Raw genomic sequence first — 15,223 nt, 5'->3', positions numbered from 1 at the left:
CAAATATCACACAGCAAAATAAGTGTTCTTGTCTTAAAAAGACTTTAATATTCTCTTAGCAAGTAATAATGCTTTCGTGCTACCTTTCAGTTGATTGCGCAATACTCTAACGTGAAAATTCTTAAGTTAAATTTCATGGGTTTCGTGCGATGGTGTCAACAACCATATTTGAGAATAGCAAGTCAAAATTCATTATAATTCTAACACAGTAAGATACATTGTAGATAAAACATTGTGGTCCAAATAGCTCTTAAAATGAGTTCAAGATGATGTTTTTTTCAACGTGGGACAGACATTTAAAGAATCTTGTTTATTTCTAAACACTCAAACTTTGTTCAACCATGTTGAAGGCCATGCCATGCCATGCCACGCCATTCCAGCATTTTAATAATAACCAGGTGTATGGAGTCACAAACCACTGGCACTTAGACGTCGGAAAGAGAGAACGTTGTCTGCTGTCCGTACTTACTTGGACAGGACCATTTACTTGTAATATTCGTCAATATAAGATTTGATAAGAAGTATTGTAGTAACTGGTCTATATGATGGCCTCCACTAGGCCTTAATTGAACTGTCTTTCAGGGCTTGAACGTTAGACCCACAAAAGTATGTATAAGTACATATACAATGTAGGCCTATGCCAAGTACAATTACTTCCGTGGATCAGTCTTCAATATACTTGGCCATGAATGAGTAGTCACACTTATTGAATTATGTTGTAAGCGAGTGTTAGTTGTTTTAAATTTCCATTGGGACAGTTAGAAAAGTATTTTAAGACCCTGTTATTAAAGTTGGCCCCTGTATCAAACTTTAAAGTTCAAGTTGCTTTCACATTTTAGGGTCGGAGATGGGGTGGATTGTCCTGTGCATGTGAGACTTTAAGAGGTAATTGTGATGACCAGCAGTGAAGTAGAGACAAACTGAATAGTTTATCGTGCCATCTCAAACTGACTTTATTTCTTTATACAGGCTCGCAGGCTATACACACGTTCACCATAACATAAGAAAGTAGAAACACAATTGATGTATCCATACCTTAGAGTCCTTGATTTGCATCAATTTGCATGCATTAAATGAGTATCACGATATCACATATTCTGAGTAAAATCAATACATTACATAATCTTTATGCGATTTTGGACATACTTTTATCCTTTGACCTAGACCCAAAGTTGATTGGTCAAACTCATCACTGCTTTCTTCACTTTTTACTTTGAAATGAAAACTTGTAGTCAGATCTAGTGGGTCACACTTAACCAAGTTAGATACATTCCACTTTCTCCTGTCAGACATTTGAAAAGTATAAGCGCTCATTTTCTTTGTAATTTGGATTGGGTTAATGTAACTTTTGGAACCCTTTTGAATCAACCTAGGGTCTTTCATTTGCACCCAGTCCCCCTCTTGGAACCTAGCCGTCGTTACATTTCTTCTTTGATCAGCGTAGAACTTGTACCTCCGCTGTTTGTGTTTGAGCGTACATTCAAACTTTTCCAAAGTGACTTCGGGAGCATCAAGACCTACAATGTTGAGTTTTGTTCTCATGCAGTAGCCTGTACTTTTCTAAAACATAAGTTTTTACTCTCTTGTTACTTTCAGGATATAAAAATTTCGAGTTAAGAGGACCACCATGGCGAATGCAAAGTGCCACTTTCCCGAAAATCTGTCTCAGTTTGAAAACGAGGCATGTTTTGTGGGAGATTTAGGCATGTACAAAATGGTCGACATAACGAAGACTGCTACGGATATCAGTTTTAGGTTTGAGAACCCAAGGAATGACCCCAAGAAAATTCTGATCGCCACAGAACCTTCTGTTCCTTTGTTACCACCAAATGAAGGTATTTTATTCCTTATAGAAAGAACAGACAGATCTTAAATATTTCAATATTTCTGTTTTAGTGAATTCTGTGAAGGGTTTCAGATACTCTATCAACTAGGGTGTAGATATTGCTGTGTTTACTTGCTCATATACTATACTGTGTTACATGTCAGTTAAAAATGACTTTAACATTTTATTACCCATTTATTTTTTTGGCCACGTGTTGTGTAATATAACATAACACACAGTAATGGAAGTCGTTATCATCCCATTCCCCTAGAATTTATTAAGAGCAGAAGTTTCAAAGAAAAACCTGACCTGATACTTGCTACATGAATAGTCTTGTCGTCAATTAATTTATTTCTACTGTTGTTAATTATACCAATTGAAAATACTGCACATGTAGCATATCTTTTTATATTCTGTTGCGTCCTGATATTCCATATGGATACCTTTAATATCTATCCTGTTTTTATTCCAAATACAATTTTTTTTTTTAATTTAAAGGGAGTATTTTGTCTTTTAGCCTACAGACCTGGTTATATGATGACATTACCGGATATATTCAAGAAAGGGGCTCACCTACGGACCATAGATCAGGTAAGAAACTTGACGAGGGTAACACTAGCAGAAACCCATAGGAGTGAAGCTGTAGGATGTATTAAAGGGTGTGAAGACTCGTGCAAAAAAGAAATGTCTAATGCCGGTAATCTGACCTAGTTTCGAATGAGGTGTAACAGAAGTGTTAGACACCACCATCGATCCCAGAAAATACACACACAGCTTGCTACCTTCAGTAATTAGACACTAGTGTACAGTCAGTGCATACAGCTGCGGTCAATACCCACAGCACAGTGTACAAACGATACAGCGATGGATATCTCAGATCCAGCTAAAGATAACAAGGTATCACGTTTCATTACTGTCTGCATTTTGTAGCGACAAGAGAAAAACTTCACTTGCAAGCAACGGAAAGTTAACTTTTTAAAGATGGTGGCACACTCTTTGGGGCGAGTCTTCAATGCCTTTAAACAAGCTACACTATGTGTTGTTTTGATTTATAATGTATGTATGTATACGTGATACTTGTAATATTCTTTCTATGTATTATTTTGTGTGGTTCATGGTGACTGCATCTTTTCTTCAACAAATAACATTCATAGTTTAAACTAAAAAGTAAAATAAATGGCTGTGGTGTCATCCCAACCCCCCCCCCCCATTTCCATCACCCACTTATCACTAGATTTATATTAAAGTTTGAAGTACTTTGCTTGGGGTAACAAAAGGCTTTTTAAGATTCGCATGCCCTGGCTCATCTGAACTTCCTTTTCTTTGTTGAATGTATAGTCAGACACACCGCCTGTTATTTTGTTCTTCAGAGAATTGCAAGGCACGTTGTATACTTTCACTCTGCATAATTTTATCTTCAGAGAAACTGTGTTACACAAGTTTAATGACCTCTGTGTTGGACATTTAGAGCCTTTTAGATATGTAATATTGCACTAAATGTAGAAGTAAATGTAATGGTAGTAAAGTACTTTGGTTAAAATGGTCTGAGGATAACATCATAATAAAAAAAGCATTGTATTAAGCTCTGCTGAAGAAAGCCATAATAATATGGATCAGTTTATACCTGTATCTGGCTGTTCTATCTCTCTATTCTATGACGAAAGGGCAACTTAAATCCTTTCCCCTCCTCCCCCACCCCCTCAACAAAAATATCCTTACATTTGTAATGTGTTTCTACCATTCATGCCGCCCTGATGCAGGAGGAATGTTATTTTCTACATCTTAAAAATGATTCAGTATCTATTTTTTCCATACAGTTTGAGCACCTATGTAAGTCCTACCCATCGCTCGTGTTCGGACCCATCGCTGACACCTCGTTGTTCGGCGACTGGAATGCTTATAGAAGAGTAAGTAGCTCTGTGCAAGGTCATTGCAATATTTAAACATGACTAACTCTCTCTAGTCAAATATATACTCTATGTTTGACTCTGCGACTATCAAAGACAGATCATTACAGGGCCAGTCTTCGATACATGTCCTGTCCAAGCGTCAAATATGAACTTCTTTAGTCAACTATATGCTCTTTTTTTGACTCTGCGACTATCAAAGACGGATCATTACGGGGACAGTCACAGATAAACGTCGAGTCCAAGTGGCAAATATGTAGATGATTCAACTTTTATATGTCATTCTAGATTTTTTAAACTGGAATATCTGGAAGATGACAATTGTGAGGTATGGTCACCTAATTTAAGTAGCGTATTCATTCAATATACATAGGATGAGAGAGTTTAATTTACTGATGGATATCACCTGTTTTTTTTTTCATTTTTGTCCTCTCCATCATGGCCCACCCACCTTCGATCCAAAATTATTTATATGTCTCCTTTTCTTGACCTGGTTCCTTCTTTTTCCATGCGTTTCTGTTTTCGAACAGGATAGCACAGATGTATTTAAGAAGTATGATGACGTCCTCTATCTGGGATGCTCAAGAGACCTCATCATGAACGAACTACACGAAGAGATGGAGTACAAGGGCACGGAAACGGTGAGTAGATAACAGAGTTAATAACAAAAAGGGTTGGACTTGCAGCAAGGATTTAAGAAATTGAGATGACATGTGTGGAAACAAGGAAACAGATGTGAACTTTAGCAACAATGATAGCATGAGTTGGTGCAGTTTAATTGCCAAAAAGAAAAGGATGACACTTTAATTGTATTAACTTGAATACTGTGTTTAATTGCAAATAGAAATGGTTTTGGAAGGGTATTGAGAAGTTAATTAGTTTAAGTTAAGTGTATACTTAAATAGATGGATTGTAATGCATTGAGGGAATGTTGTTTTACAGTATCATGACAAAGTGAGGCACTGGTTGAAATTGAAAAGCAACATTTTTCTGCACAGTCTTTGATTCACAATATTTATTGTAGGCATTCTAAAGAATAGGCCAAAGAAAAATTTCCACAAAAACATGTTCATCCCTTGTGGTAAAAAATAAAGTTTTACGTATTCCAGTACTGTAAGAATATTCTCCCCATTTCTTTATCCAGTGTTATCAGCCTCAAACATAATCTTATCGTTGAAAACAGTATCTTCACATATAACAAAAGTTTGATTTTCATGGCTTACCACAAGACAAATCATGGTAAACACCTGCTAAACAATATTTGCATTTGCTCTGTTTGCAAAAGATTCTATTGGACAGTCAAAACTGCTTAGTCTCTTCATACGGTAAAAGTTATAATCTCATTCCATCTACAGCAATTCCCACTATGTCTTCACTTCCGTTCTTTCTCGGGCATTTTTGTGATGATTGTTTTGCTTCATTTTCTGTGTAATTAATTTCTTATGTTTTACATTTCTCTTTAACTGTCATCTCAACTCTTAGTGAAACACTAATGGTTTCAAGTGCTATTCATATGTAGCACTTTCTGGTTCCCCTCTTTGAATATTTTCAGTGATTCGCAAGAGAGAAATCAATTATTTTCAACTTAACTTTACATTTTTAATAATGATTAATATTTGTCTTTATCATCTTCAGCATGCCAATCATTTGTACCACGGAGGCTGCCTCAGTTTCATGCCAGCCATGACCAACACTGACAAAGTAGCTGGGATCCTGCTTTATCCAAGTGGAGCAGCTATGGACATTCTAAGTATCCTTACATATATTAGAACACCAACATGATTTAACATGAACTTCTTGTTCCTTCTTGGCCAATGGTTCTCAAGTTTATTTTCAGTGAGGGCTGGAAAGAAGCATTTGCTGGAGAAAAATTGCTAGAGAGAGACAAAAACCTCTCTATACCTAGATTATGCCATTTGGAAGGTAGGTTACTGTAGAGTGCTCAAAGCTAAGGCCTTAAGAAAGGCTTATATACCCAAATGAGTGTAAGATTGATGGCTGGGTTTATTCACAGGCTGGATTTGATCTACAGACTACTTATTGAGAAACCCTCTTCAGGGAATATTTTTGTTTGTTTGTTTTGTTTTTTGAGGATATTTCCTTATCGATCTTATCCTAAATAGCCGTTACAACCCTTGCATCTTTCATTGAGGGTTCAAGGGTGCGCTTAAGTGCCAAACCAGAGAATGAGACTCATCGTGTCAAACTCGGGGGAGTAATCCGACAGATTGAGAGCACGACCTACCCAGACTGTCGTAAGTATTTTTTGGTTTGTGTTTACTTTTCTGTAGAAAGTATAGAACTCATCAATTCTTATCATTGGAGTCTCCATGTTTTTGCAATATCTTCTCTCCTCGTCGTAACAACATATTCACATTATTTCTGGCTTTGAGAAATGATAAGATAATGCTCTTGTAGATTATTTCTAATTTGGCTGATTATTTCTTCAGGTAGAGGATACAGTATAGTCAGGACGGATTACCAGTGTCACCTCGTAAAAATCAATCTTTGTGAGGATGGAGATGTCACTGCTGTAACAATCGTTGAAAGCATCAACACTCAACACAGGCCTACGTCAGTAGCTGTAAGGTACATGAATCTGCATCAAGAATATCATACATACAAATTAATCATAAATTATGAAAGGTTTTGTGAGATTTCCTCCTTGGTAAATTGATCATATTTATCATTAAAGCATATATTGGAAACATTTTGTCAAATTAATTGCTGGTAACGATCAAAAGCACACAATTATTCCACTATCATTTGCAGCATTGATTTTAAAAAGCATTTTGTATTAAGTGTATCTTTAAGTTTCATAGTGAATAATAAAACTGGAATGCTGAGGTAAAATACAAGGAGAAATTCAGAATTAAATAATGACCTTAGAGGAAATGTTGCACAGTGACTAAATTGAATCAATTGCTCTCTGGTTGTAATAATATGTATTCTCACACCTTACATTTTTAAAGCAAAAACCATTTCCTAACATTCAGGTGGCATTGGGTATTTGAGCTGTGACTATTCTAAGAATAAAAACTACTTTTGAGCTTATCAGTGTGATAACTTCCACAGGTGTCAGAATTAATGTTTATATTGTTGTTGTTTAGGAGGGGGAGATGAGTCATGGGGGGAGGTGAAGGGGAGGGAGTATACAGCATTTCCTGTTAGTATAATGAACATTGTTTCTATGGTTTTCTTCAGCCCGTTTCTCCCGACTGAACATATATGCGCTCTTGACAGCGGGGAGGTAATATTATCAGAGTCCAGTGGCAGGTAGGATTTTCTCTTAATAAGATTAGAGAATTAGGGTCATGTTGGTTGCCTGGCATCAGATGGTTGGCAGAATTTAAGCTCAGTTTCTGGAGAAAAAAAATCAAATCGGACTAGGTGACTGAGTACAATGCATTATCAACTAATGGCTATATGTGACTTGTTGAATAAGAGGAAGTATTAAAGCTCAGCACAGAGATATAGTTCTCCTAGCTTAAACCATCTTCTGCTGTTTATAATACCTCCCCCATCCCCTCATGGTTTGTGTAGGACATGTTACATCTCAGACAAGACTTACATTAACCGCTTGCAATTCATCAAAAACTTCAAATGATTGCAAATATAAAAACAACACATTTTTTGAGAAAAACTATTTTGAGACTGGATTCTTTGGGATCGGCTTAATTGGTTAGTGATGTCTTATAAATAGTAGAATATATTTAAATTTAGTACATGTGTGGGTAAACTTTCTTGGCTACACTTTTGATCGGCATTTTGGAGCGATGTTCTAATTTGTAATGCATTTAAGGTGTGGAGATTTTCAACCAAACCTGAGTTTGCAAATAACTTCCCAACGTAGTAGTCTCCATCAAGCATCTGGGTCGGGTCGTTGTAACCACACAGGCCGAGTCGAGCTCATTCTTCCAGCTTTAGCAATATGATCCTTATACCAATGTTTTAGTAAGATTTTCTATGCAAACTAGGACAGGTCAGGGAATTATCTTAGTGTTCAGATTTTGTGTAGCAGTTTCAGGGGCGTAGCCAGGAATTTGCCAAGGGAGGGACGAAGTTGGTAGGCAAACTAAGCGTAGCGCCACCATGAGTTTGCGCGAAGTGTTTCAAGAAAATTTGGCCAAAAAGGTCTCCCAGATCGCTAGAAATGGCACTTCCCAGGCCTTGTAAGTTGTATCTAAGCATTTTTTATTTTGGAATTACTAGCAATATCATAAAAAATATGCTCAAGGGGGGGGCCGTCGCCCCCTTTGCCCCCCCCCCTTGGCTACGCGCCTGAGCAGCTTGGAGACTCTGAATTTTGTCTTTGGTTTCCATGAACATTTTTGCGATGCCATAAAGGATAAATTATTCCCAGGTCATCCTTCCAATCTTGTTTGCTCTTCCTATAGGTTGCTACGGTCTGCTGAGTTTCCTCAGGACGACAGAAAGATAAATCCCATATTTAGCCACTTTGGTGCTCATCCACGAGAGGCCTTCATCCATGATCACCATGAAGCCTTGTTGTACGATTTTAGGGTCAGTGTCTCTATCAGGGATGTTAATCTTATAAAACCCTCATGGCATTAATTTTCTTCTTATCTAATTGTATCTGTGAAATCTACCGTGCTGTATATCCTATAACCTAACCGACATCATTTAATGGCGAACCTTGCATTTGTGTGTGCTTTTTTATTTATTAACTGGTGGATTTGTTGAAAACTGCCATATTTATTTCGTGTTTATGATCGAATAAAGTAAAACGAGAAAACGAAGTAGAACGCCCGTATAAGGCCCTTTTAATCCAAGTTAAGAGGCGAGGCCTTCAAAAGTGATAAAATGTGTAATATCATAAAAAATTTCTCATGATTATTTTAATGTTTCTGTCCGTAAACTCAAGCGGTTGTCATTTGTTAATTTTTTATTCCTGATATTTTACTTTGCCATATTTTCCTTCTCTGCAGAGTCCCAAGCATACAAAGAATTCTATTTTTGAACTTCCATCTTTCTGTCTACCCTTCGGTCAAGCTTTCTGCGTTGCTCGGCAACATCCAACCAACCATTTTTACCATTACATTGCCACACAAGATGTCTTGCTGCTTTTAGACCAAAGATTTCCACAACATACAGTAGGTTTTATGCCTTGTTTTATATTAACCAATAATGAAAACTTTTGTCTCTATCAGTACCATCAATTCAGTTGCATTTTGTTTCAGGAACTTTAATTCTAATTTGTGTTCTTGATTTCCTTTTCTAATGTACTTCATTGAAATTCGAGGCTAGATCAAAATGGAATTCTTTATCTTGGTTAGAATATGAGCTTCCTCGTTAGATGATTGATTTGTACATTGTATATAAAATATATCACACTTTATGTTGTCCACTGTACATAGCTAAGAAGATCATTTCTCACTCAGTTTGCATTGATGATGACATTTACTCTGTTTATTGTTAGATACATTTCATAAAAATTTACCAAACCGTTAACTATTGACATCTCTACAATAAAGCATGAGATCAGGACATAGTTGTCACCTGTGAGTGCGATAAATTTGACCCCCCTGCATTTTTTATGTTTTTTCGTCAAATGACCTTCCTTCCTCTGCTATGTGAGTGAGCAGTTAACACTTAGGCTTGTTCCTTCTTTACTAGGTTTTCCAAACATGTCACAATGGACGAGGAATGCCGTCCTATTTGGAAGTGAGCTCTTGTAAAGAAGCAGAGAACATGGATATAGTGATGGTCGGTAACCATGCCTCGAAGCAGGTCCACTGTTTCTTCGTAGAGAGTAAGTATTTACAACGATATCGAGGCTTTATATAGAGCTTTAGTATAAACTGCGTTTTAAAGAGAACAAGTCTTCGAAAACGGTACAAAAATGATCATTGATATTAAAAGAATGAGTGTTTTATTGTATTATCAGAAGGGACAACTTTAAAGACGGTATATCATGCTCTCTTGCAATCACCAAGGTAAATTCTCTTTCTTTAGTGGGATGGGAAGGGGTGGGAAGGGGGGGTGGGAGTGCAGAAGTGGTCTCTTGAAGTAGCTGTTATAGCATTTCTGAGTAAAGTGTCCACTGCCTAACTTGTCATCCACCTAATTGACCAAACCTCAGATTTAATACCAAATCAAAGCATTGTAGTCATCACTGACCAAGCACTGTTTTATGATTGCATTTAATGAATGGCTGTAAGGTTAAACACTGGCTGAACAAATCGTTTGTTTTTCTGGAAAATCAGCAAAATTTGTGCCCACAAACATTCATGCTGTCTTTTGAATACTTGATTGGGTAACCTCTGACCTTTCTTATTGTTATGCAGATGAAAGCAAGGCAGTGCCTCGACTTTTCTCCTTACCATGGAAGGTCGGTCGTTTTGAGTAAGTGCAATGATTTGCAAGTATTTTGTTGTTCTTTCTCTCTCAAAGTAAGTTTACAAGCGTAACTAATTTTTGGCAGTAATATTTCAAACTACATCAGACTCACTGCCTCAGTAGTTGCTTCTTCATAGAAAATCAGCTATCAAACTTTGGTTTTATACACGGTACCTTAAATACCAAAAATTTCATTTTCTGATTCCTGGATTGATAAAAGGATCAAGTCAAGACTTTCTTTCTGATTGAAAAGTTGTTAAGATATGTAATCGTATTTCTTTAACATTAACTCTAGTGTCTCATCAATCGTTCAAGATTTTAGCAAGGTGAAATAGACAAAATCGTTGTTTGTTCTGAGGCCAAAGAATTTGCACAAGTTCTTTCATAATTTTTTATGACACTTGACAATAAAGAGATGTAATGAATGCTGTACACCAGGGTTGTCCAACCTACGGCCCGCGGGCCACAGTCCGGCCCGCCGCAGGGTTGCGTCCGGCCCGCCAAAGATGCTCTACGGTGCAAAATTTTAGTGAGCAGATTTATTGATAACAATTTGAAGCTATATAATCAATCATTCGAACCTTCTGGGTCCAAAAAACTGCATACAGGTCAGTTTGTGTGACACTCTCTCAGCGGAAGGGGGGGGGCGGCTGGCTTTAATTCATATGTTTTATCAGGAAGGAAAATAGATCAGTACGCTGCGCGCATTGCTCACATTTTGTTGCCTTGGGCTTCGGGCAAAAAAATCGAAAAATCGAGCGTAGGGTTCTTGCGGCCCCCTCCTTCATCATAATCATTCCATGTGGCCCTCCTCTGCAAAAGGTTGGACAACCCTGCTGTACACAAACAAAAAATGTAAGATAAAACTTTAGATTTGTATCGGAGCTCATCAAGGAATACTACAAAGAGATACGTGCACGCTATTGCCATATTTCCTCCTCGGATAAGTGAACAAATCTTGAATATTCCTATTTAATGCCTCTTCAAGTTAAAATTTGTACACGTCATCATTGCATAGCATACAGAGATTGTCTACTAGATAACTTATGTTAGTATTTCAGCAGAAGAAACTGACAAAGTGCTGTAGCATGTTATTAAAAACCAATTTATGGACCAGTTGATTTGGGTACTGGTCCATACGTTGTTACTCGCTATCTGTTTCAGCGTCGTTATCTTACGGTCATTTTCTTGATTCTGATAGAGAATGGTTAGAAGTGGTTGATGGAGTGAAGCCTTCAGCCAATCCAAAACTCTGGGAGAGATTATCAGAGCCGTTACTTGGACTATCGGCGTGTCCTGTGACTGCAGGTGATGATGTCAACAGTTGGAATGTGTTACAGGTAAAAACAATCTATCTTCACGTAAGCGAATAGTTTAGCATTTACTTACATTTTATTCCAGTATAAAGCTCTAGGTACTCTTAAGCACCGGTCAGCGGTCGATTTAGGAGCCTTATGCGGAACGGTACAGAAAAGTATCGAACACACAATCCGGTGTTCTGCTCAGTATGTTGCCATGGAGACAGCTCTCCATGTTGCCATGGAGACAGCTCTCCATGTTGCCATGGAGACAGCTCTCCATGTTGCCATGGAGACAGTGGTAGAGGCTTGCTGTTCCATCATGGTATGGTACTGCCCCACATTCCTTTGTTTTCTTTCTTGGTTTAAATAACTGCTTCCATGCCCTTGGTAATATTTTAAAATTACTGGGTTCACTCTTTCTCCATTATTCCCGTATTCCCTGTGTTTTCTTTTCGAGTCAATACTCGGTTCAGTTTGGCTATCGTGTAGTTAACCGTTTCAACGGTGGGGGGAGGAGGGGGGTAAGGTTTGGTGGAGTGAGGACAAACTTAACAATCATGTACTCAGTAATCATGTTTTCTTCAGAGACATTTGCCAGTAAGAATGAAATTCGTCTGTTTAGATCTCAGGTGCTGGGGATATGTTCTGCCAGACTTTTCATTCACCTGCTGGGGATGACCATATTCCCAAACAGCAATCAGTTGATGAACTATCCAGAAAGCTATGTGACTTGTGGATAAAATCATGCTGTAATGAGCAAGATGTCAAAGTGCAAGCTCCTCAACAGTGCAGAAAAAGAACATCAATAGGTAAGTTAATCATTTCTGAGGAATGCCTCACAATTACTACTCTACAGCATTTAATTTTTTTCTTTTAAACAGTTTTTCACAACTTGTTAGAAAACGGTTTCTTTCTGTCGTAACGAGGAGCAAAGCACAAAGAATTACTGCAAAATTTTTTTTTATTAAATATCCCTCTTTTTTTTCTCTCATTTATTTTTTCTTCCCTTTTTTAATTTTTTTTAAATTTTACTTTTTTTTACTTTTTTTTAAAATTAATTTTACTGCTTGTTGATGTGACGTCATAGTTTCGGAGGAAGGGTAAACTTGGCGAACAAGAACAACCATGGTTACATCTACAAGTACAATTCCCATTGGCATTTATAGTACAAATTAGAGTTCAAAGTCTCTAGTTCAAAGTACAAGACCTGAATTTTTACATTTAGTAATATGTACTCTGTATACTGGATTCCCAAACTACTGCAAGTACCAGTCCTAATCTAGCAAGATGAGTACACTCAAGGCATGCGAGAACACACAAGGAATTGCGAGTACACACAAGGAATGCGGTTTTTATATTTCCGATTTTTTTCTTTTTCTCACCGAAGAATACCATCCACCCTGTGAACGATGTCAGAGTAAGGACTGCATTCTGGGTGCCAAGAGCAACCACGGAATGAAGGAAACCGTCCTTAGACTCAAGAATAGGCCTGCAAACGAAGATTTGATTCAGAGTCGACAAGAAGAACTCCATAAACTCTTCTCCCCGCTCATGTGTGAGAGTTGCGCCGGCATCAACGCCCGCAGCATCACCTTGACGGGCGGGAATAACGTCAAATGGAACGGCTTCGTGAAATCCCTAAAACTGCCTTGGCAAGATGACGTAGAGATATCTGAGACATTTAAGAAGCAGAAGAGAAGGAAATATCATTACAAAAGCAGAGCAGAAGTTTTTGATTTTGATTCTCTCGATGAACCTCCGACCGCAGACAGTGTGAGGACTGAAGTCAGTTCTCCGGTCAAGCAGAAACCTCCGACCAATCATATGAGCACTCCTAGGGCAGTCGTAAGTCAGGTAACAGTTTTCTTTTCTTTTTGAGTTGCTGGGGAGGGGCGTTGGGTGGGGGCGGGGCGGTGGTTATCATTGTGTAAGAATTTAACAAGTATAAAGCTCTCGCAGCAAGATGTGAAATGTAAAAATTATTAGGCATGGCAGAGAGGTGTACTGCATGTTATAATGATTCTGGCATCGAATGACAAAATTATGCGAAAACGATGAAACCGCTACACCGAAGTGAAGCCGTTCAGCTGGTTTTGTACAATGGAAAGCTTTTAGCATTTCTAGTATCTTATGATAATAAGAAAATGAGTGCAACTCCAAAGTGTTACGATACCAAAAATGTAAGAACAAAATTATTTCCCTGGTGTTGACTTTTCGACTGCTATTTGTAAGTTTCTTACTCGTGACAACCACAATGGAACTAATCTTCAGGAAATAGAAAAAAGAAAACTTCATTAAAAAAATTTGGAAAAAAATCACATTACGTGTAAAGTTTCTTGTTTTATGTTTGTGATCATCCGACATAATACCTCGAGGCTGATTTTGGCAAACAATATTGACAACAAACCTTATATCGATATAAATATATATATATATATATATATATATATATATATATATATTGTAACAAGACTAACCGATACAAGACTATATTGAGCTCAACCATATCATGTTTCTATTTCAGATGAGTGGCATTGAAATACAATCAGACTATTACAATTCCTCTCTGATCATGACGGAGGAAGTTGCCGAGATTCCATTAAGCCAGCAGAGCTCTCTGGAAAGTTCATTCCTTCAAAACAATGTCGAAGACAAGGAAGTGTTAGAGTCTTCCTTCTCAAAGCTTCTGGAGAGCAAGAAGCAAAAAGTAAATGCAAGGAGGAAGAGATCGGGTTTACCTCCAACGATTGGCTTCTGAGATATTTCTCCCCCCTCCTTCCCCCTTCCCCCCCCCCCCGCTCCCACTGAACGAATACAATGGTGTTATTTTTATAAGCAGTACCAGTGGTAGTGCTACATGTAATATGAACAATAATTTTTAAAAATTTTTAAAATGGTCAGGAAAAAAGGCCGAAAATCCTGAGAATCAGATGATTCTTAACGATAGAGAAAAATTCTCTTCAATGCTCTGTGAAATATGTCGACAGATAGCCAAGAGAAAATTGTCACATGGTCTGACAAATCTGGTGTTGTTGTCTTTATTATAAAGTTTTGTTATAATAAGTAATCAATAAATAATTAAATGATAACTACGAGTATTGATTACAGAGGGTATACAGTAATAATTGCTTTTAGTAATTTTCGCATTATTCCTATTCATTTTTTAACTTGCAATATTGATGTGATTAAAAGGTAGAAAATATTAAGATCGAAACAAATATTGGCTGTATCAGAAAAGAAGATTTGATGTAGAAAATGTTGGAACATAATTGAAAAATTCGAAGAAAACCGTGTAATGAATGTTAAGTATCTGACTATAATGCTATTTTTTTCAGGACCAATAAAATATATGAAGTTGACCTTATTTCCTTAGTATTTCTCTCAAAGAAGATCTTAGATGTAATTGAAAGAAAACATGCAATGAATTATATCGGATGAAAGGAGAAATGCCAAGGCGTGGAAAATTAAGTATCGGATGTTGTCGTAAAAGTGCATTTTTGTACTACAAATTGACTGATTTATCACATTTGACAAGTGCCATTTAAAATGGTTTCACTACAATAGCCAGTCATTGGTTTTCGTGAATGTGTGGTGCAGTGGTTAAAGTGTCCACCCTAATAACTCCACTAATCACTTAGCATTCTTAGGATGATCCAGCGAGGGACCTGGAGGATGTATGGGAACCCTGATCATGAGGGTGCCCCCTCTCATCCTCCAAGATGACATACTTAAGTCAGCACTAACTGACTAGCTGGCCTGAAATTATAATTTCGCTAATACCAAGGTATAGGTCTCGCACCACAATTAATTGTTCCATTGACTCACACACT

At 37.4% G+C, this 15,223-nt stretch overlaps 1 protein-coding gene across 4 annotated transcripts; it reads left to right on the top strand.

The window, feature by feature from the left end:
- The first annotated feature begins 155 nt into the window (after positions 1–155).
- On the top strand, positions 156–15,223 carry LOC139978719 (uncharacterized). 4 transcript variants are annotated; one of them, XM_071989168.1, is made up of 17 exons: positions 156–489; positions 1,597–1,835; positions 2,343–2,416; positions 3,643–3,732; positions 4,263–4,373; positions 5,368–5,482; positions 5,856–5,987; positions 6,183–6,321; positions 6,937–7,008; positions 8,130–8,256; positions 8,682–8,846; positions 9,370–9,505; positions 10,041–10,098; positions 11,294–11,432; positions 12,016–12,202; positions 12,781–13,247; positions 13,918–15,223. In XM_071989168.1, exons 2-17 carry the CDS (start codon positions 1,628–1,630, stop codon positions 14,149–14,151), a joined length of 2,454 nt encoding a protein of 817 aa, XP_071845269.1. In that variant the 5' UTR covers positions 156–489; positions 1,597–1,627; the 3' UTR covers positions 14,152–15,223. The 4 variants fall into 4 exon arrangements, with proteins under 4 accessions (XP_071845269.1, XP_071845270.1, XP_071845268.1 ...); XM_071989169.1 differs by having other exon boundaries at positions 156–461; positions 5,856–5,991; positions 6,187–6,321; positions 13,918–15,222; XM_071989167.1 differs by having other exon boundaries at positions 5,856–5,991; positions 6,187–6,321; positions 13,918–15,222.

This window comes from Apostichopus japonicus, chromosome 13 (assembly GCF_037975245.1).
Source record: "Apostichopus japonicus isolate 1M-3 chromosome 13, ASM3797524v1, whole genome shotgun sequence".
NCBI classification, from domain to species: Eukaryota; Metazoa; Echinodermata; class Holothuroidea; order Aspidochirotida; family Stichopodidae; genus Apostichopus; species Apostichopus japonicus.
This window is presented reverse-complemented; position numbering and strand designations above follow the sequence as displayed.

Coding starts and splice junctions, on each gene's coding strand:
- LOC139978719 (XM_071989168.1), top strand. CDS start 1,628: ATGGCGAATGCAAAGTGCCACTTTCCCGAAAATCTGTCTCAGTTTGAA. Junction 3,733..4,262: donor ACTGGAATGCTTATAGAAGA/GTAAGTAGCTCT, acceptor GTTTTCGAACAG/GATAGCACAGATGTATTTAA. Junction 10,099..11,293: donor TGGAAGGTCGGTCGTTTTGA/GTAAGTGCAATG, acceptor TGATTCTGATAG/AGAATGGTTAGAAGTGGTTG.